Genomic DNA, 22,824 nt, shown 5'->3' on the forward strand with positions numbered 1-22,824 from the left:
TCTGTAAGGATACAAATGTATTGTTATTGCTAGTTTTATTACTCAACATTCTTTTCCGGCCTCTCCTATTCATATTCCAGTTTCTTATTCAAATCAATGCATGGTTGGTAAGGTAATTTGGACCTTAGCAACTACACTGATAACAATGCAAACTGGAGAGCTTTTAAATTAAAAGCTAACTCGAAAGTCACGAATAAGAACAAAAAAAATGAAAATAAATTGCAAGTTGTCTCAAAATATTACACTCTACATCATACTATAAGTTTATTTAAAGGTGAGCAACCCCTATAACATTTTAGACTGGAATGAGGAAACTGAAAGAAATTTTGAAAAGAAAATGAAAAGGAACACTTTCCATACAGACAGGCTCTGAACAGAAAACACTTTATTCAAATACAAAAACAATTAATTTATATAAAAATATTAACGTCCTTTGCTCCACTTTTAGGTGTGAACGAAGGGCCTCATTTCTTTTAAGCAAGCTGGTGCCCTTTGTTAAACCATCACTGTATGTGACTGGTGCAGTTTATAAGCCAGTATTACACTGATTTAGTAGAGAACATCAAAGATAAGCTCATTCTGTCATCAGTCAGCCAAATGCTAGAGCAGCGGTTCCATTCAAGGGCTCAGATCTTTATCATCATTTTTAACTAGAGCCCATAAACTGAAATGTATCTATAATACCCTGGTTAACGTTCTTCATTAGCCTTATACAAAAGCAAATGCTGCTTCTCAATAGTGGAAGGCTTGTTCTTGCTTTGTGTAAGCTATAGTTCAATGTTCCTTCTTTATTAATGCCACTGATCAATCTCTGCAGCTGACATTTTTTTCAAGCTCCACAAACATTTGGTCAATGTCCTGTTTAGATCATTTTAAGGTTATAAATATAAGAAAACATTGGAGTATCAGGACACTACATACATATTCAGCCCCAAATCTAACCATAACTCACCTTAAAATTAAGCAATAACAGGGTATCTAGGAGAGTAAATAAGCATGCTCCCCAAATCTCATCCTAGCTGTCCCTCGGGCTATGATCAAACGTTCTGGAGCTGTTCAATACTAGATTCAACCCATCTCCTTTGGACCTGCAATGCATAACCAGCTTCCTCCTCTACTATGCAGAAAACGGCATCTCTTGACTGTGTCTCCAATGTAGTTGGAACATCCTCTTTTTTCTCTACTCTCTCAAGTAATGCATCTTCCACATCTACCTGAACTTCTGTTCTACAATGTTCTTGCTCCTCATTAACATCTTTTGTACACTTTATTTTCTTACAGCCTTCCTCCCTATACAATGCAAATTCTTTTGCATTTTTATTCACATCACTGACCTTGTTGATACTTTCACTGCACTCCCTCCTAGCCTGTATTTTGTCCCTATTTCCCTCTTGTACAGCATCAGCCTTTCTGACCTCAGGCTCCTTCCAGTCATTCTGAAGATTGTTTATTCCCCTTAGAAGTCCCATCTTATTCTTTATTGAAAAATCCAGATTAACTGTGAACCTCATTAGTCTTCTGGATTCCTCTGCAGTAAAGGGGAAATCTTGTGACAAGAATTTTTGAAAAACTTCAGGGTCTTCATCCAAGTCTAAGAGGTTATTTAGTCCAGTTTTTAAGGAAAATAGCTCCTTGCTGTTCTCTTTAAAAACATCCCATAATAGGCAGCTGCAGAACGCTTCTTTGGAGCCTCTCTGCTCCTCATCCTCTAAACACTGCAGTATCCAACTCAGGCGGCAGGGCCACTGATTGCAAAGTACAACCCAAGCAGCTAGAGCCTTGGGAGATAGATTGTCCAATGGAATTTCGCATAGCATCATCAAGTTAACCATGACTGGAATAGTGTTAACAATCCTTTTCATTTGGCAAATGCTATCAGGAATATATTCATGCAGAACCTCACTTTCACAGTATAGAGCGTAAAATGTCTCTTGAATGCAGCGAAGTGTTTGAAAGTAATTTGTCTGTACCTCTGGTTCTTCTTCCTCTGCTAGCTCTTCTTTAAGCAGTTTTACTGTTTCAGCAACACCTGTTTTGGTGACTCGAAGGGCATCATTTCTGCAAGGCCAATCTATAAGGTCTTCTGTCCTCTGAACAGCTTTTCTTAGAATCTGAAGTTTAGTCTTTTTGCCCAAAGCTGGCACTGAAAAGGGCAAAGTAACTGTTCGGTTAAGGAACATGTAACCATTATCTGCCATTCCCTTGAGTGAGCTGGCTTTCTCTAGACAAGTAACAATGATGCTAGGATCAACCACTAAGATGGAAATAAATGGTGCTCTTCGGTCAGACAGTAGTGTGTTCATAGCATCAAGTACACCTACAACCTTATCTGGTGCACAGAGCTCCAGACTAGTGATCTGCAGAACAACACGGATTTTTTGTTTCTGGAAGATCTCCATGGTCTGGACCATTTGGGTGATCAACTCAACTTCTTTTTTGACCTCATTCATAAAGCCCATCTGGGAACTAAACTTTTGACTGTTGACTAGACGCTCTATTTTATGCTTCTGACTTATTAGGACACCCTTTATCAACTTATAGAGTGTCATAATAATACCTGAGCCAGATATTAATGTAGCAATACTTCCAAATACAGTGGTGACCTTGTCATCTCCTCCATGGGCTGCTGAATTCACAGGCACAGTAAGAAGGAGTAACCCAATGATGAGCAGGAGTGAAACAATCACAAGCTTAATGCAGAAAGACTTTTTAAACTTCCACTCTGCAATTTCAGGTTCAAGATTCCTTTTTGGAGCAGTGCCCAAGACTTTGAAAACAGTGAGTGGTATTGCACCAAAATGTTTCCGAACACGGTCACAGAGAGTGGTAACCAAGCCAGCCCAAAGCCTGTCACTGCCGGCATACTGCCAAGCGCTGAAGTTGACGAAAATGAATTCAATACTTTTTCGTTCCCACTGGTGTTCTGTAATCACAGGGCAGTAGAAGAGAAGGTGCCAAAGCAAGTGCATAAAGCCCCATCCCACTGGTTTTCTAGGAGTCTGTCCATGCATTGCCTCTTCCCTTTCTGTTACATACGTTGCCACCTCCCTCATGCATTCTGCAAAACAGAGATGAAGATAAATATAACAACAGGATAATGCTAGTATAGATTGGAGAATGTGCATTGTAGTATATATATATTGTTATATTATTCCTTGAATCCTGACTGTATAATTTACACTATTACTGTACTGTATTATTCTTTCAGATCTCAGTTGGAGGACTTAGCCCAGCTGGTTTATCCTTGACTCTTTTCTTGGTGTGAGTGCTTTGTTCACCTTCATGAAAAAATATTCCTTTTATTTTTTAACTATTTTACCATTTACTATTTTACCTTTATATGGGTGCTGTTAAATGGCTAGTCCGCCTTTCAAATAACTTTTAATATGATAAAGTGATATTTTGAGGCAACCTGCATTTTCAATTTTTATTTTTTATGGTTTTTAAAAAAAATAAGCCTTTTGCCCAGTAGCTCCTAGCCTCAAAACAGGCCCTGGCACGCCAAGTAAACATAGGTCCAAACAGCCTCCCATGGAACCATTAAATAGTGACTGTCTATGGCATCTTACAGTAGCCCCTCTGGTATTTGCCAGAATCCACAGACTGTCAGCCTGGGCCTGTTGCTTGCATGTTTTCCCACCTTATTTAAGCAAATTTGTATATGCAAATTAGGGTTACAATTTGGTTTGGAATTTTGCAGATTCCTTCAAGAGTGATATGGGATTCAATTGAGATTCCAAAAAAGTGGATTTAGTGCATCTCTAGTTGAATATTTGGAATTGGCATGAGGTCTTCCAAGGTAACCTAACCACTGCCCTCAGAAAATACCACTAAATTGAAAGAGAGCAAAACATTAAAATATTCCTTGGCCGTTTGTTACTGCATTGTGGAAAATTAGCTGGCAGTGGAAGGTTAAATATTCAATTCATTTATCTTTATATATGTATCTCGATCTTAGAAAGTGGCATCTAGCGGGGGCGTTCGTGAGCAGCCAACCAAGATGGTCGCATATTGATTGAGCTGTGTTCCTCTGCGCTATAATCCCTGCAAAGCACCTCGCTTAGGGACCTTATACTGGGGACCTCATGACTAGAAGGGTCAGTAACCATATTTCTGACACCCATATGGCCCACAGACGCCGGTAAAGAGGAAAAAAGGGCCCAGACACCGAACCACGTGGAGTGTAGCGTCATATCTTACTAGGCCGCAAGCCTCCTCTCCGCCCCTGATGGCGTCACAAGAATTTAGATTCCCAACCCTCCCGCTCTGCCACCCAGGAAAGTACACTGGGAGAAGAACTGGCACTCCGGGAAAAATTCAAAGCAATGCTGCAGTAAGAGCTAGCCGCGGCGGCGGCCGCAATAACAGCCGACACCTCCAAGCAAATACATGAACTCGGTCAGAGGACGGATGTCTTAGAACAGAAGGTTGATGACATAACCACCATTCTAGATGCACATGAGCAGGACATCGCCGAGCTACACAAGCAGTTGCAAAAGGCCATGGACAAAATTGAGGACTCTGATAACCACTCCAGGCGCAATAACCTTCGTATTCGGGGCCTACCAGAAACCATCACCGACATACAGGCCGTGGTCCAAGCTAACTCCTAACTTAGCACCTGAACGCCTGGAATTCGATCGAATACACTGCGCCCTAAGACCACAATGCGAGGGGGATCCCCCGCAGGACATTATCCTGCGATTGCATTACCACCAAAACGCAAGTCGCCATCCTGAAAGCTTTGCGGCAATCTGACAGGCTAGATTACTAAGGGCACAAATTCCAGATTTACACGGACCTGGCTCTGGCAACCCTACAAAAACGCAAGGTATTTGCTCCTATAACTAAAGTGCTTCAAGAATACCGAATCAGATACCGCTGGCTCTTTCCGGTCAAGCATGCATTCTCAGTCAATGACCGCCAACACCACATCCAATCGCCATGGGTGGGCAGAGAGCTCCTTATCCGCCTAGGCCTGATGGAAAAGACAGCTGCCTCACCCCACAAGCCATCCCAAACCTCTCCGCGACACCTAGTTTTGCCTATTTGGAACATGGTCGGGGCCTCTCCTCGGAAAAAATTAAGCCTCCCCAATCAAACCTGATTTTTTAGCAGGTTTGCTAAGCTTTCTCTCAACACAACCACAGTGTTTTGGTTCATTGAAATCCAGACACCCAACTAAGGTAACATGCCTACATTCTCCTTTTTATGAGTGGTTGACCGAGAATATCTGCCCTCCGGAACTAAAAACATATTGTTTTCCCCTTATGGAAGTGCCAAGGGCCACTTTAAGCACATTCCCTGACGAAACCGCTTTCACCCTGACTCAACCCCTTTAGGGGTCGGCGCAGAGGGAGTTATTCGAATGACCCCCACAAGTCAGTCACCTTGACTTCCCCCCAGTATTGGGGAGGGGGCCAAAGACTACTTTGCCAACAATTTGGGTTCAATAACATACCTCCAAGAACAGCTTAAATTATCTAAACAATTAGAGGATTTAACCTCCGCCCAAGCAGCTGATCCACAAACTGACCTCTCCAACCAAATTCATAGAACAAAAACGAAGTTAGACCTGTTGCTAACTTCCAAAGCAGAAGGTGCCTTACAGTGGACCCAACAGCGCTATTATGCTCACTCAAACAAGCCAAGTCACCTATTTTCACGTAAGCTAAAGCACAGACTTGACTATACCCTTATCTCCACTCTCAAGACCTCCTCAGGCCACACATCTAACGCATTCCCTAAAATACTACAAGAATTTCACAAATTCTACAAACAACTTTACGCTTCCTCTTCGTAGGTTCCCCAATCTAGGCTGGCCTAGGTTTTCCAAAATATAAAGCTCACCACGATCCTTGACACCCAAATAGCCTCTATGGAAAAAGATATCACTGAAGAGGAAGTTAAATTAGCAATTCAACATTTTCAACCATCAAAATCCCGCAGCCCACATGGTTTCTCTACTACAAAAAATTTGCACATATCTTAACCCCCCACCTAACTAAAATATTTAACCAACTTTTATCTGAAGACTTTTTCCCCAACAGACTCTTACTGCCAATATCACCCCAATTCCTAAACCAAACTCGGACCTTACAGATTGTAAGAACTACCGCCCCATTTCAATCCTCAACATTGATATTAAAATTTTGGCCAAAGTCCTAGCCGAATGCTTAAATTTGATCCTCCCCTCAGTGATCCACTGGGACCAAGTGGGCTTTGTTAAAGGAAGGCAAGCGTCTGACATAATCCGCAGACTATCCATACTGTCGACCCAAGCCCAGAAATCTAAGCTTCCTTCCATGCTCCCAAAATTGGACATACGCAAAGCCTTCGATTATGTTGAATGGGCCTACCTCTACCATACCATACTTAAATGGGGCTTTGGCCAAAACTTTATTACTTAGATTAGAGACTTATATCATAAACCCATGGCGAGAGTCACTATTGGGACTCACTCATCCACAACCTTTCCCATAGAACGGGGCACGCGCCAAGGTTGCCCCTTATTCCCCTTACTATTTGTTCTGATCCTAGAACCACTAGCCATTGCAATTAGAGGCAACTCTGACATACAGGGTCTAAGAGTTGGGACCCAGGAGCACTGGCTAATCTCACAGACTTAAATTATATCAAAAAGAACTGAAGTTTTCTTTAACAGTTGAAGATTGGGTAAAGGCCTGGGACAACCTAAAACATAGCTCTAAGAATACCATTATCTCTGATGCGGGGTATAAAGTCCTCAGATGGTACCTGACGCCTGTGAGATTGGCTAGGATACATCATACTTCTCTAGATAACTGCTTTCGGCATTGCTGTTCCTCAGGCACCATGACACACATATGGTGGTCTTGCTCAAGAGTGAAAAGATTTTGGACTCGGGTTTACAATATGATTTTCTCTATTCTGCAACTTAACCTAGTAAAGACCCCCATCTGAAGCCCTCTTGGGAGTTCCTCCCATGAGAGTTTCTACTCTGAAGATCAAATTATTGAACCACATTTACCTAGCCGCTAGGCAAACCATTGCTAAATCATGGAAATCTCTTAACATCAATTTTGCAATGTTTAAAAGCAAAATGGACTGGCTCTTCATTAACGAGAGACTCTTTGGCCTAGCCTCTGAAAATCTTCCAAAAGTAATGAAGATTTGGCAGCCTTGGATTTCATATAGGTTTGGCGATTCCATACCTCTTAGTATAACATCATTGTAAAGACTGTTCTATAAAACTGGAAATACTGCATACATAATTTTATAGACACCATTAATGAGACTTAGGATGTAAATTTAATTGCCCCTTTATGTTTCATCCCCCCCCTTTTTCTATAGGATTTTATTTTCTGTGTTTCCAGGATACCTAATGCTAAACTTTAACTGCAATTACGATGTTTAGGCTAAGTTTAAATAGCCAACAAGAATGTACCTAACCACCTTTCTGTTACGATCTGTTTGGATTATACAGGGAACTGTCCCTACAGCTAACAGATAACCATAACCGACTATCCGATATCGTTAACTATCGGTCACTTACATTGGGGCATATTTCTATTGATAATACGGAGTAACCAAATGCAAAACAATTACTCAAGTATGGTTGAACTGTTTACTACTTTTGAAATACTGTATAACTATCACCACTGCAATTCCTTAAAGAATGTCATGTTATGTGAAAGTTTATTTTCTGAAAATTTTCATAAATAAAAACATTTAAAAAAAAAAAGAAAGTGGCATCTAGCTTTTATATAGCAATGGGAAAAAGCTATCATATACATTGTAACCTAAAATATCAAGATTTTTGGAGTCACATTAGAGCTCTATGATATAAAAGCACTTTGCTTCAGGCCTTATTGCTTTGGTCATGGAACCCCTCAGGATTTTTTTCCCCACCCCCTAAAATAAGGGGGGAAAGCCTTTCCCCTTATTTTCCATTATCAGTAAATTGAGTTAGCATACTTACTAGTTATTCGATCCAGAAGCATGTAAACTCGGCTTCCAAATGGGGCATATAAACCAACAGTCACTGGTGTGGAGATTTGGCATAATGACTTGGAGAGACAGGCACAGTAAATATCATCTTCCCCCAGTTTACCTGCTGCAAAGAAAAATAAGGTTACAAAAAGACTACTAATTAACTAACTATGGCTATTCTTTGGGAAATAATGTAATGGCATTGGCAAGCAAGGCACGCCTTAGGTCACCTGTCCTATCATTTTCAAAATTTTCAGAATTTACTAGCTGTACACATGTGATGGCAAAGTAAATAAGATTACATGGCATAGAAGTGATGTTATATAATTACAGAAAAGAGATTGCATAAACTGTATTAATCCTTATAGGCTCCTTGTTCCTCTTTATAACCCACGTATTCTGCCTAAACATCACAAACAGATTCTTCTATATTAGTTTGTGTGTCTATATGAAAAACCTGAAAACAATGTGTACCATTTAGTCAAAATATCTTTAACAAATTAGTTACATTGTTTTTAAAATGCAGCTACTTCTATTTTATCAGGAAATACAGTTTGTTGTCCCTCCTTACAGTGACAATCTAGTTGCTTGTATGGCAGAATTTTTGGCACAGTCACTTACTAATTACTAATGAGCACGCTAAAGCCTGGTATAATAAGCAAATGTAATTGGATTTTGTAATTAGGTTACTATATTTTTTCTTAATCCCCCACATTTTCTTGTTGAAGCAAATCATATAATCCAATTAAATCTGTCAACATGACAATTAAAGGGATAATGGTGTAGTTTTTATTACTAAATTAAAATAGTTTATTCTGGAAATGATTCACTCTACCATATAACATTTTATTCCTGAACCAACAAGTGTATTTTTTTTATTTGTAATATTGGTGTGTGGGCAGTAATTTCAGATCATTTTGCCTGGTCATGTGCTTTCAGCAAGAGCCAGCACTTCTTGATGGAACTGCTTTCTGGCAGGCTATTGTTTCTCCTACTCAATGTAACTGGAGGAGTTGCAGTGGGACTTTGATTTTTACTGTTGAGTGCTATTCTAAAGGTCCCCATACATGAACAGATATAAGCTGCCAACAGATTGTCAGCAGCTTATTGGGCAGTATATAGGGGCCCTCCAACGGGCTTCCCAATCGCTATCTGGCCAGATCTCGATCGTGCAGGTTTAAAAATTCCATTGGATCGAGGACTGCATCAGTTTGTTGATGGGGTCCTTGATCTGATATCAAATTCTGCTTGTGGTGATCCACCAATGGTGGGCGTATCGGGGAGAGATCCGCTCATTTGGTGACCTCGCCAAACAAGCGGATCTCTCTATGTATGACCAGCTTTAGAGCTGTTATCTTGTGTCAGGGAGCTGTTATCTGGTTACCTTGCCATCGTTCAATTGTTAGACTGCTGGGGAGGGAGGGGGTGATATCATTCCAACTTGCAGTTGCAGTAAAGAGTGGCTGACGTTTATCAGAGCAAAAATCACATGACTGAGGTACCTGGGAAACTGACAATATGTCTAGCCCCATGTCAGATTTCAAAATTAAATATAAAACAATTTGTTACTCTTTTTAAAAATGGATTTCAGTGCAGAATTCTGCTGGAACAGCACTATTAACAGATGAGTATAGAGTACCACTTAAGGTGATGTGGTTATACTGGAGAAAAATAAGCTTCACTGTAAGTGAATTTACATCTTATCTTACAAAATATAGCTTCTGGGTCACCTTCCAGCTATGTCTTATTGTTTTGGCTTCTTGCTGGCTGATGCCAATTTCCATTTTGGTTTCCTGTTTTGCACCTCTATTTACCTATGAGAGGCCAATATTCTGGTTGTGGCACACAGACATAACTGCACTATTATATTGCACTATAGGCATACCTCCTGAAATTTTGGAAAGAAAAAGAGGGACAAAAAAGTTGGCGCATGTAGCGCTGCAAATTATTTTGACCAAGCCCATTTTCATGGCCACACCCCCTAATTACCATGTTCATTTTACCAAATTTGGCAGGTTATGAAAGTTTGAACATATTTCTGTGGTTTTTTTTCCAGTTATTACAGTTTTGCTAATGAAGGTGAATTGCTTTTTAAGCTGTGAGTCTAAAGCTCCCCATAGATGCCGAACGAGCGATTTTAGGGAAGTCCGACCAATCCTTCAAAATTATCGTGCGGTTAGTGGGATTCGAACGAATTGATCGGCCAGGTCAAAAAATCTTTGTTGGTCCCAGTGCAATCTATCTATGTTTGCAGGGCCAAGCAGGCAGCTCCCCTTTGTTTTCCTGGCAAATTGGTCTTTTTAGTTGATGGTAAATTCATACGATCGTACAATCGTTCTGAGAAGATCATGGTCTCACGATCAGGATCTGATCTTTTAAAAAATCTCAACATCTATGGCCAGCTTAACTGTTCCCAAGGGACCTGTTATCTTATATTGTTACAATTACTTATTTGCTTATCTAGAAATTGTTACACAAGTATCTTATAGGCAGCTGTGGCTGTTCTGGGCTCTCTGCCAAAAGCCAATTAAGTTAGAAAATTCTTTTTCTGGCTGTTCAGTGCAGAGAAAAACAGGATTTCCTAGTACAAATGAGGGGCTGCATGTTGAGCTGTCAAAAGAGGGACTGTCAATCTGAAAATGGGACAGTTGGGAGGTATGAAATAGACTTTACCAATAAAACTGATATGTGACATAATAAGTAATTAAAATACCTTTTTTATAGTATGTGCCATAGGATAATCCTAAATAAAAACAAGCCATTATTAATACTCACTACAGGAAATGGTATGTGACAATTCCTTGTACTTTTCATCTTTCATTTTCTGGCTAAAAGAACGAATAAGTAATGCAATTACCTTTAAGTGATTCACTAGAAGAGTTGAAAATCCTTTGGCTGACTACCAGGAAAAACTATTTAAGCTTATTAAATAATTGCAAGTTTCTGGGCAGGGAGGTTTCTCCTAGTTTAATTTACTGAAGGTCAAACATAGAGAGGGATTTCAACAAAAGCTTCCTAAATATGAATGTTTACACAGCAGAAATAATTGAGGCTCTGTCCACCCCAATATGGAAGTTACCTCTGCTCTTAAAAGACCTAAACCTTGTAACATGAATTGTGTTCTTAAATGGGTTGTTCATCTTTGAAACACTTTTTTCAGTTGTTTTTCAGATTGTTCAAAATTTTTTATCTTTCAGTGTTTTTCTAAAATGAAAGTTTAATGTTCCTGTCTCTGGTGTTTCAGCCTGTTTAGCAATCCAGCCTATGAACTGTTACAAATTGTTACATTAAGGGGCAGATTTATCAAGGGTTGATGTGAAAATTCAAATTTCAAGCTATTTTTGTGTACTTCGTCTAGGGAATAGTCTAAATTCAATTCGAATTTGGAAAAAAATCGAAAATTCGAATATTGAAATTTATCATGTACTGTCTCTTTAAAAATTCTACTTCGACCATTTGCCATCTAAAACCTGTCGAATTGCTGTTTTAGCCTATGGGGACCTCCTAGAACCTATTTGGAGTAATTTAGTGGACTTTAAACAATTGAAGTTTTTTTTTGTTAAAAAAAACTTTGACTCAAATTTGATCAAATACGATGTTACTTTGATTCGTACGATTTGAATTTGAATGAAAATGGCCTATTCATCTGAAGAAAAAACATTTTTTTTTAATACATTTCGGTTTGTCTTTTTTTATTCAAATTTCAAACACTCTATAAATGGAGGGCGGATGTCGAGTGCAGACAGGTGCAGGTCAAGAGGGTGTGGTTTAGGTCAGGTGCAGCTTGAGTTTTTCTCGACCCGCACATCACTAATATGAAGGTAAAAAAAGCAAACTTAAAGGACAACTAAAGATATAGGCTAGAAATGTTGTACATTATATTTTGGGCTTCTGTACCAGCCCAAGGCAACCACAGTAGGGAAGATCTGTGTCTCCAAAGATGCCCCAGTAGCTCCCTATCTTCTTTTCTGCTGATTCACTGCACATGCTCTGTGCTGCTGTCACTTACTGAGCTTAGGGTCCCACTCACAATATACAGTACACATAGAATGTAAATATCACAATATAAGGCTGATTAGTAATTAATACAGATACTACATGGCAGCACAGAAACCAGTGCAACTAGCATCAGAATTTAATAATCAGCCCTGTAGCATCAGCTTATATTACAGACCGACTGTTGCCAGGGTAACTGGTAGTTTTAGTTGAACAATTTCTATTAATTAAATCATTATTTGTCCTAAAATAAAGCTGTTTTGCTCTTCCCACACCATCACTAAAGACAGCGCTGGAAAGAGGTTTTCTTTTTACTTGTACATTTTAAGGATGAAGAGGTGGAGTTTGATAGGTTGGAGTGTGAGACCCAGACAGGCTGGGTAGCAGAATGATTCCAATGGCCCCTGAATGTTGAATCAGCAGAAAACTTATGTAGAATGAGATTTTAACTATATAACTTGCCGTAAATAAGATAGATAATTAACTGAGATGAGCAATTATATATATAATAAGGTTTTGTAATGTAGTTATTTTTATTGTAACCTGTACATACCTGTCTGATTATATTTTATGATTCTTCACCTAACTACTGTATTTGTGGTTAAATATAATGACTCCCAACCAGTGTGCCTTGTCTTGTATGTCCTCCTTCCTCAGCCTGTGGCCTCAACTAATTTCCAGTAATAACTGTGATCTTCCTGTCTGCTGAATTTATTCCTCCGTACCTTCTCACATCTTAAATATATACTCAGGTGTGTGTTTTTAATATTTCCTGTTACAGGTTTCCTGTGGGAAACCACATGGGATCAATAATAAAAGCACAGATTGCTAACTGAAGAATAAAAGATAACCCGATTGGTATGTATAGGTCACTATAAAATTATCAGATGGCAGCCCAAGTCAGGCTGTGTTACATTCTGCCATTAATCAGTGTTTCATGCTTTTTTTTGGCACATTGCACAACAGAATTCCCTCCCTAGCCTGCAACTCTTAGAACCTGTATAGTGCTAGAAAATATTAGCTGGAGCTGAATCTGGAGTGGTAAGGACAGGCATCCATGTACTTACACCTCTCACATGCTTAGTAATTTACCCGCCACCCCCTAAAGCTTCTCATTGTTAATACCATTGTTCTTATTTTCATCTATCTTATTAAGTTTTGTCTCTCTTTATGCTATTGCACATATTTATAGTAACATGTAATTTGTAATGTAATTGTTATATCAGCAAATTCCAGACAACTGTCATCACATGTCCACACTAATAATTACATCATTCTCTAATGTTTGCATCTTGTCTGACTGGTTGGATAGATTATAATAAAATAGTTATAGATTGCTAAGGATACCCAGACTTTTTTTTAACTCCCCCTCGGGTAATAACTATCCAACCACTGACAGTAGAACCCTTCACATTGTTGTATTAGCTCATGAACACCACAAGATCCAAATTTCAACTCAATTCAACTATCAGGCTATATAGTAGGGATGGTAGAATGGAGGCAGCACACTCCTGGGTATCAGACAATAATCGCTTTTCTCCAGATCAATAAAAAAATATATATTTATTTCAACATAGTATTAATCAAATAAACATAGCATCTGAGGTCTATATATATATATATAGTAGGGATGCACCAAATCCAGGATTTGGTTCGGGATTCAGCCAGGATTCGTCCTTTTTCAGCAGGATTTGGCCGAACCGAATCCGAATCCTAATTTGCATATGCAAATTAGGGGTGGAGAGGGAAATTGCGTAACTTTTTGTCACAAAACAAGTAAGTAAAAAATGTTTCCCCTTCCCACCCTTAATTTGCATATGCAAATTTGGATTTAGATTAAGTTCGGTATTTGTAATCTTTCGCGAAGGATTCAGGGGTTCGGCCGAATCCAAAATAGTGGATTTGGTGCATTCCTACTATATAGACTCAATGCCCATTCCAAAAATTGCCTCTCCTACCCATGTAATTCAATAGACTTTTTGTGCTGAATGCAGTAAGTCAGGCGCTATATCATCCATTCCATCCAAGAAAACACCAGGTCCTGACATTCTCCTGTATGACTGGTATAAGGACTCAAGTGAACATCTCTCTCCCTGACTCCAGAAAACCCTCCAGAGCGCTATTGAGTGCCCCCTTCAATGAATTATCCACTTATAATCATTACCACAGAAGAAGGCAATTTACTACTCATCAATACTGACACCAAGATATTTGCAAAAATCCTGGCCAAATGATTCAAACTATAAATTGAAGAATCAATTAATACTTATCAAGAATTGGCAGTGGCAAATAGATCTACTAACATAAATATCCGCAGGTTGTTTACCAATATACACGGGGACCATACAAACAGAGGCTCTCATATTGTACTCTCCTTAAACATAGCCTTTAAATTTGTTGAATGTCCCTACCTCCCCAGTAGAATAGGGACTCCTGCGCGCTAACTCCCCCGTGCCGCTCTCATGCTTGCTGAGGCTGGAGTACGTCAATTAAAAGGGAAAGAAAGCAGCGGGAGGGGGATTTCAACACTATAAAGGAAACAGACCTGTGGACCAGGTCCCCCATTTGTAGCGACCCTCAAGGGTGTTCATTCTCTTCTCTCCTTTTTACCCTAGCTATACAGTCCCTTGCCATCCAAATATGACACAAGGGCAGTAGGTCTCTCACTGAGGGGTAATATTGAGGAACTCATATCCTTACACACAGGCAATGTCCTTATTTATCTAGATACCCCAGGGGTAGAATGAATTTGCTAAAAATATTTTTACCTAAAATCTTGTATATATTTCATAATTTCCAAGTCCACATAGCACATATCTTCTTTACCACATTACACATGGCACTAACAGTCCTCCTCTGGGCAAACAAACCCTCATGACTCACCAGGGCCAAATTCATGGCACCAGTTACTGAGGGAGGGCCGGGATTGGTATTGCCCAAAGACCAAATTAGACACTCTCAAACTCAAGATGTACTTGCCTGATATACAAATCTTCAACTGCTCATGCTTTTAAGGCACAGTTTCAAGGGTCCACTATACTGTATCTTCTCACCGTACGAGGTACCTCCTCCAAAAAACAGATGGAGCTGACTTGGATGAAGCAACTTATAACGATATTACTGTTTAGTGTCAACTAGCGATAGACTAATACAATTCAAGTTCATACATGGTATACATCTGAATTCCATTCTCTTATTTTGCTTGGTCTGAAGCAAATTAACTCCATCCCATATTGCAATGCCCGGTGATCATTTTGGGCAAAGCTACTAGCATACAAAATATACAGGACAATCCCTGCTTAACGTACTTTATCCAAGGTTTGTCTGCTTGGAATTGTGCATGATCTGATCCCAAAGAATGAAAACAGAATCCTCTGGCACTCTCTTGCTATATGCTAGGAAATGTATTCTGATCCACTGGATGACACAGTTCCCCCAACACTAATTATTAAATACTGTATATACAATATTGATAAACAAAACATAGGCTTACTTTGATTAAAGCTGAAGTACTAGAATAGCCTGACTGAGGCTCCAATATATAGACTGAAAAAAAATCTTCTTATCTGTCAGTATTAATTACATACCCATTGCAACCCTGTTTCTGTCGATAACATTCCATACATTAAATTAAGCAAGTAAAGTGTTATGCAAGGCCCAAGACAGATAAGCTATAAACTGGACTACTTACCAAATAACCTATGTTGAAGATGTTTACTTTCCATGTGGCACTGGAGCTTACTGACTGATGCTGCCAACCTATGTGAAGAGTAGGTGACTGCCAGTCTGCCATCCGTGTTTTAATTTCAGAGTCTTCCTTCCAAATTGTGTCTTACACAAATGACAACGCAAAGCAAAGCCATGCCCATCTTTTAATATCTCTCCACCCTATGACTTTACTAATATCTGGAAGCGGTTAAGCAGGTTTGTCCTGCCCCAACACCCACTGAGTTTGAGGTTTTCTTACGGTTATATTACATTAGTGATATGTTAGTATTTGTAGGACTTCTGACTTTATATAATGTTATATGTCATATTGCCTTATACAGATTAGAACATGATGTCCTCCATTTTTGTCTCACTAAAAAAGAGAAAGGAGATATTACTAGGGGCAATACTGGGTGGCACAAAAATAGGTAACCATTCCCTTGACAGATAACTTTTTCAACTAGCAGACACGCAGGGGCACATTTACTATGGGTCGAATATCAAGGGTTGATTAACCCTCGATATTCGACCATCGAAGTTAAATCCATCGACTTCGAATATCAAAGTCGAAGGATTTACCGCATTTTGTTCGATCAAAGGATCGAAGGAAAAATCGTTCGATCGAACGAACGATTAAATCATTTGAATCGAACGATTCGAAAGATTTTAATCCATCGATCGAACGATTTTCCTTCGATCAAAAAATGCTTCCCCATAGGCTAACATTGGTGCTCGGTAGGTTTTAGGTGGCGAAGTAGGTGGTCGAACTTTTTTTTAAAGAGACAGTACTTCGTATATCGAAGCGCAGCTTGCCGGCTCAGTGAGGACAGAGGGGGGGCCCTCGGACAGCAGCCCCGGGCCCCCCAGTCCCACCCTGGTACTTATTTTTGGCAATCGCATACCTCTGCAAACAAATCCTGTGTAACTGTAAGCAGTCGCCTGAAAATGCTATGGGGGAAATACATTATACATACAAACATCATTCATTGCAGTTTTTATGCAGTTTTTCCTAGAGAGACGTCTGCCGGAACTTGCTTGTCGCTTGAATCTTTTCTATTGACTTTAATGGACTATGCAAGGTTTGAAGAGGCGAATTATAATAGCATCAAATCGGCATTTGGACAGTGTACACATCTTGAAAAAATTTACATTTATTCTATACAGCTTTTTTTTGTTCCAAAAGTCTTCGTTCCCAGGCCCGGATTTGTGGAAAGGCCACCTAGGCCCGGGCCTAGGGCGGCAGGATTTAAGGGGGGCAGCATGCTGCCCAACCACACCCACATTGGTTCAAAAACACTGGGAAAGCGCTGGAGATACAATCATTTTTTTAAATTTCCCTATTGATGATGAAAATTTTCACGAATAAAGGGGAGGGGAGAGGGGCGACGAACGGCAGTGGGCCTAGGGGCGCCCTCTATGTAAATCCGGCCCTGCTCGTTCCCCAGCAAAGACAGATCTGTTAATCAGTGGCTTGTATTACATTGTATCAACAGTCTGAGCTATCAGGGCAGAGAAGAGAAAGAGGATATACAGTATATATATATATATAGATATAGATATATATATAGAGAGAGAGAGAGAGAGAGAGAGAGAGAGAGAGAGAGAGAGAGAGAGAGAGAGAGAGAGAGAAAAATGTTCAGTGTCAATGCAATGAGCAGTAAATTTGGGGTTAACTTACCCAAACATGCAGGGGATCCAGATGCACCTTCAGCTCAGGAAGGCAATATAGCAGATAATAAATAGTGATGGGTTGGCACAAACCGGATCACACTCCAAAAATAGATGTAGTAAAAAAGTATTTTTATTAGAACAAAAACATCACAAAGGCCTTACGCATTTCGTGCCATAGCAGCACTTAGTTATAGGCTCAGCTTATGGTTTTTGTTCTAATAAAAATACTTTTTTTCTACATCTATTTTTGGAGTGTGATCTGGTTTGGGCCAACCCATCACTATTTATTATCAGAGAAGAGAAAGAGACAAATAAACACTGCTTTCAATAGCACTACATATACAAATACAGTAGAACCCCCATTTTACGATTTTCAGGGGACCGCGGAAAAATATGTAAAATCCGGGGAAACTTAAAATCAGGGAAATGTGTTAAAGACCCTTAAAGGAATTGTTCAGTGTAAAGATAAAAACTGGATAAATACATAGGCTGTTCAAAATAAAAAATGTATCTAATATAGTTAGTTAGCCAAGAATGTAATATATAAAGACTGGAGTGACTGGATGTCTAATATAATAGCCAGAATACAACTAGGACCAAGGGTATAACTATGGATGCCCAGGCCTAAAAGGTGATAGGAGTGGTTGTTGGAGTCCCCCACTGCTGAATGTATTTTCTCTGTTGTTATGCCACTGAATAGGACCTTACCAAAATATACTAAGGAATATTTTCCAACATTTTCAGAAAAGGTGGCTACTAAATTCCGCTGTTCCTCACGGAAACCCAGCCAACATAATACTGTATCTGCAACAAGTAGAAGGACAGACTTAACCTCCCATTTACATTGGAGAACTAGGTTCACCTCTGCCTCTAGAGAGTAGAGCTCTGAATTTGAAGCAAACTCTTCGCCTGTCTTAACCCCTTCCTTCCTGTATGTAATTCCTAGCTAAATCTGATTCTAGTTCTGAAACATAATCAGTGTAATCTGGTACCTCATTGCTGCACTTTTCTTTCTTGAATTTAGTTCTATTACAATTTCAGACCCATGTGTCACCACTCCCACCACCCCAAATTATGTGAGAATGCCCTTGAACCTTGCTTTGCTTTACATCTTATCTTTGAATGTAGTTAGAATACTGAGGGATACAAAATCAATTACATATTCTGAAAACAGTAAATATGTTCCTGTTAAAGGGGCAGCACCTCCCCCCTTTTTTTAATAAAAAGGGCTTGTGCTGAACACATTTTGCCCATTGTTTTAATTGCAGAAAATCTATGTTTTTTTTTTTTTTAATAAACAGGGAAATTGAAGCCAAGTTGACCAAGGGAGTATGTTGTTTCTTTAAGTAAAAGAAGAGTATTTTCATTCCCAAGAACGGATGCCTAATAGAAATTAAGGGGATTAAGGTGAAATAAGGTGATTTGTCCAAAATAACTACAGTTAGGTCGATAAATATTTGGACAGCACAACATTTTTTTTAAATTTTGGTTGTGTACATTACCACAATGAATTTTAAATGACACAACTCAGATGCAGTTGAACTGCAGACTTTCAGCTTTAATTCAGTGGGTTGAACAAAAAGATTGCATAAAAATGTGAGGAACTAAAGCCTTTTTTTAACACAATCACTTCATTTCAGGGGATCAAAAGTAATTGACTCACAATTGACAATTGACTCAAAGGCTATTTCATGGGCAGGTGTGGGTAATTCCTTCATTATGTCATTATCAATGAAGCGGATAAAACCCCTGGAGTTGATTTGAGGGGCAGGGGGTTCTTGTATGTGGTCAAAGGAGCTCTCCATGCAGGTGAAACAAGCCATCCCTAAGCTGCAATAACAGAAAAAGTTCATCTGAGAAATTGCTACAATATTAGGAGCGGCAAAATCTACAGTTTGGTACATCCCGAGAAAGAAAGAAATTAAGCACTGTTGAACTCAGCAAAGCAAAAAGACCTGGACGTCCAGGGAAGACAACAGTGGTGGATTATTGCAGAATCATTTCCATGGTGAAGAGAAACCAAATATAAAATTCAAATTTTACGCTCTTTAATGAAAAAGAAACCTATCTCCAATATACTTTAATTAAAAAATGTGTCCTGTTTTTATAAGAAACCTGACTGTATGCAGTGAAATTCTCCCTTCATTTACTGCTGTGGATAGGAATTGTCAGACAGTCCCTAACTGCTGAGCAGGGAAACAATCTTAGGGCCTCTTACAGACGAACGTTTTTACCTGCGCTCCCCTGCGTTGCGTTTTTATGCGTTCAGCCGCAGGGGAGTGCAGGAATAGACGCATTACATTTTTTCCAATGGGGCTGTACGCACACAGGCGCGTGTAGGCGTGTAAAGACTTAGAAAAATGCCCCATAGGCTAACATAGCACTTTGGCAGGTTTAATTTGGTGAAGTATTGAAGTCGAAGTTTTTTTTAAAGAGACAGTACTTTGATTATCGAATGGTCGAATATTCGAACAATTTTACTTTGAATCGAAGTTGAAGTCGTAATAGTAAATCTGCCCCTTAGAGTTGTAGTATTTCTGGTCAGGTGATCTCTGAGGCAGCACACACACCATCACAAAATGGTGGCTCAAGACAAGAGATGTAAAAGGGCAATATTTACTTAAGTATATATACCAGTTTAGTAAGATTCTTTAATATTTCACTTAACATGATGTAAACTATCTGTTGCTTAAGTGTTCATTTTGGGGGTATAGTTTTCCTTTAAGTGGCTCATGTGACCTAACATGTATGGTTTGTTTGGTATGTGTATGTGCACCGTGAATCCTATGATCCCACGGGGTGGCCCTTATTTTTCAAAATGGCAGTTTTCTATAGAAGATTACCCAATGGAACATACTACTAAAAATGTATATTATTATGAAAATAGTTTATTTACATGAGCTGTTTTATGCAATATATTTTTTATAGAGACCTACATTGTTTGAGGGGTATAGTTTTCCTTTAATAACACGGCATTTAAACTGAAAATAGTGGCATGAACAGAAAGATGGTTGTCCGCTCTGCAAATTGCAGGATCAAAAATCTGGATTAAGATGCAGTGCACGGCCTGGTCAGCCACAAGGTCACTTTACAGAGCAACATGGCGTCTTTGTTGGTGCCCAGATTAAGATACTTTTGTGAATACTTGTCAAATGTCAGTAAGAGTTGGTGTTCAGCAGCTGCCACAGGTAGACTATCCCTGATCTTGGTAGAAATACATTTATAGCCACAGGTAATAAAAGAGGAACAGTGTACAGCTATGTTGAGATTTTGTTATGATTTACAAGCATGCTATACCATTGCACAACTCTCTATCAGCACTTAGAATATATATCTCAGAATGCAAATTATACACAACTCATACTTTATATACATTATATTTATTCAGCTCTTCACACAGTGCCTAGAATACAAGGAACATTTAAGAAGAACTGCAATGAGCTTAACATACAAACAAGCTGACCATGCTAATGTATCCAAGCTCAGCTAAGCATCAATGTAGAGCAGCAAACCGCCTGTCCCATTAATTTATGTTTCTAAGAATCGATCCTATATAGATCTAAAAAGAACTGTAGAATTAGTGTGGAACGGTCGGTTAGCCTTTCACGTATTTGTCATATATATGAAACCATCTAAAGCTTATGGCATATGGAGCAGTTTATGTTAACCACTTCTCTCAGATAGATATAAAGGGAAAACTGAGACTTTTTAAGCAATACATCATTTTGGAACTGCTGTATGAATGGCATTTGGGACTGAATGTTAAGACAAATCGCCTGCGTATTGTTTTAGATGATATTGTGCCCTGTTGCATTTTAATGGCACTTTCCATAAAGAATAAAAATTTACACTTTTCTTTTTGGTTGCTGCAACAATTCCAGAGCAAAGCCTTAGTTACAAAAGCAATGGCCAGTATGAGCCCAAGATGTTCGACGGTGAAGTGAACAATTAGTCACAAATAAATTAACACAAAGTTAGGAAACAATCTGTGAAGTATTACATGCATTCATAGAACAAAATCTTACTGCTCATCATACACTGCCCATGGTTCAGTATTTATACACGAAAGTTAGAGCAACGGGTAATTGCGTCTAAATAAACACTTCTATTAGGCTAATGGCTCACGCCTAGTGATGGGCGAATAAATTAGCCATACATGGATTTGCAGCGAATTTTTGCTTTTCGCCGCCCGCAAATGTTTTCGTAAAACTGCGTTGAGAATTCACCCGGTCAAAAAATCCACTGCGACAAAGAAAAATTTTGCGTGTCAAAATTGTTGCTGCTACACCTTATCCATTCAACCCACCAGATTCAGTTGATAAGGAAACACAATGTAAAGGCTTTGGCCGAACTTTTAACCAAATCCAAAATCTAATTGGAATTTTTTTAATGGGATTCTGTCATGGTTTTATGATGGTGTTTTTTTTTTTTTCTAAATCACACTGTTTACATTGAAAATGATTCACTCGACAATATAAAATTTCATTCCTGAACCTGAAAGTGTATTTTTTTTAATTTGTAATATTGGTGTGTAGGCAGCCATCCCAGGTCATTTTGCCTGGTCATGTGCTTTCAGAAAGAGCCAGCACTTTAGGATGGAATTGCTTTCTGGCAGGCTGCTGTTTCTCCTACTCAATGTTACTGAATGTGTCGCAGTGGGACCTGGATTTTACCATTGAATGCTGTTCTTAGATCTACCAGGCAGCTGTTATCTTGTGGTACGGAGCTGTTATCTGGTTACCTTCCCATTGTTCTATTGTTAGGCTTCTGGGGGGAGGGAGGGGGTGATATAACTCCAACTTGCAGTGCAGCAGTAAAAAGTGACTAAAGTTTATCAGAGCACAGATCACATGACTGGGGGCAGCTGGGAAACTGACAATATGTCTAGCCCCATGTCAGATTTCAAAATTAAATTAAAAAAAATTTGGTTTGCGCTTTTGAGAAATGGATTTCAGTGCAGCACTATTAACCGATGCATTTTGAAAAAAAACATTTTTTCCCATGACAGTATCCCTTTAAGGTTTACTTGTCCTTAAAGATGCAATGGCACCCCAGCAATTGGAAGTTGTTTTCACCATGGTGTTTTTCCCAACATACAATGGCATACATAGTGCACCAGACCATTATATTTTCAAACAAGCCTATGGAATTGGCAATGCATGCATCTTCAGTGCAGAATCCATCACACAGAAAAGGATGAGGGAGGAATGACTCTATTAGCTTAGGGGCCTACAAATAAGAGGCAGATCAGCATGGTTTCAAGGAATTGTGTATTTCTGCATGAAAATTTTTTTTATTTTTGTAATTTCAGATATTTGTGTTTATGCGCCTTTTTTATATAAGCCCAACTGAATGAGCTCATGTCAATAAGGGAGGTCGTTGGAGGAAAAATGATCGAAACGGATGAAACTTTCTAGAAACATAATATTCTCACATTTACAGATGCAGAAAAAATTAGCCCTCATCTCAGCAACTTGT

General features: G+C 39.1%; 1 protein-coding gene across 1 annotated transcript; it reads right to left on the minus strand.

The window, feature by feature from the left end:
- Positions 1 to 368: 368 nt before the first annotated feature.
- Positions 369 to 15,896, minus strand: nkpd1.S (NTPase KAP family P-loop domain containing 1 S homeolog). The gene is made up of 3 exons (XM_041575178.1): positions 15,659 to 15,896; positions 7,961 to 8,095; positions 369 to 3,058 (listed from the first exon to the last, which is right to left on the minus strand). The coding sequence occupies exons 1-3, from the start codon at positions 15,690 to 15,692 to the stop codon at positions 1,038 to 1,040; spliced, it is 2,190 nt and encodes a 729-aa protein (XP_041431112.1). The 5' UTR covers positions 15,693 to 15,896; the 3' UTR covers positions 369 to 1,037.
- Between the last annotated feature and the right edge of the window lie 6,928 nt (positions 15,897 to 22,824).

Source organism: Xenopus laevis, chromosome 8S (assembly GCF_017654675.1).
Source record: "Xenopus laevis strain J_2021 chromosome 8S, Xenopus_laevis_v10.1, whole genome shotgun sequence".
In the NCBI taxonomy this organism is placed as follows: Eukaryota; Metazoa; Chordata; class Amphibia; order Anura; family Pipidae; genus Xenopus; species Xenopus laevis.

What these genes read in the sequence shown, in the direction of transcription:
- nkpd1.S (XM_041575178.1), bottom strand. Translation starts at nt 15,692, where the DNA reads ATGGAAAGTAAACATCTTCAACATAGGTTATTTG. An exon ending in TCTTCAACATAGGTTATTTG is followed by an intron (nt 8,096 to 15,658) that starts GTAAGTAGTCCA and finishes TTTTCTTTGCAG; the next exon opens with CAGGTAAACTGGGGGAAGAT. An exon ending in GCTTCTGGATCGAATAACTA is followed by an intron (nt 3,059 to 7,960) that starts GTAAGTATGCTA and finishes TCTGTTTTGCAG; the next exon opens with AATGCATGAGGGAGGTGGCA.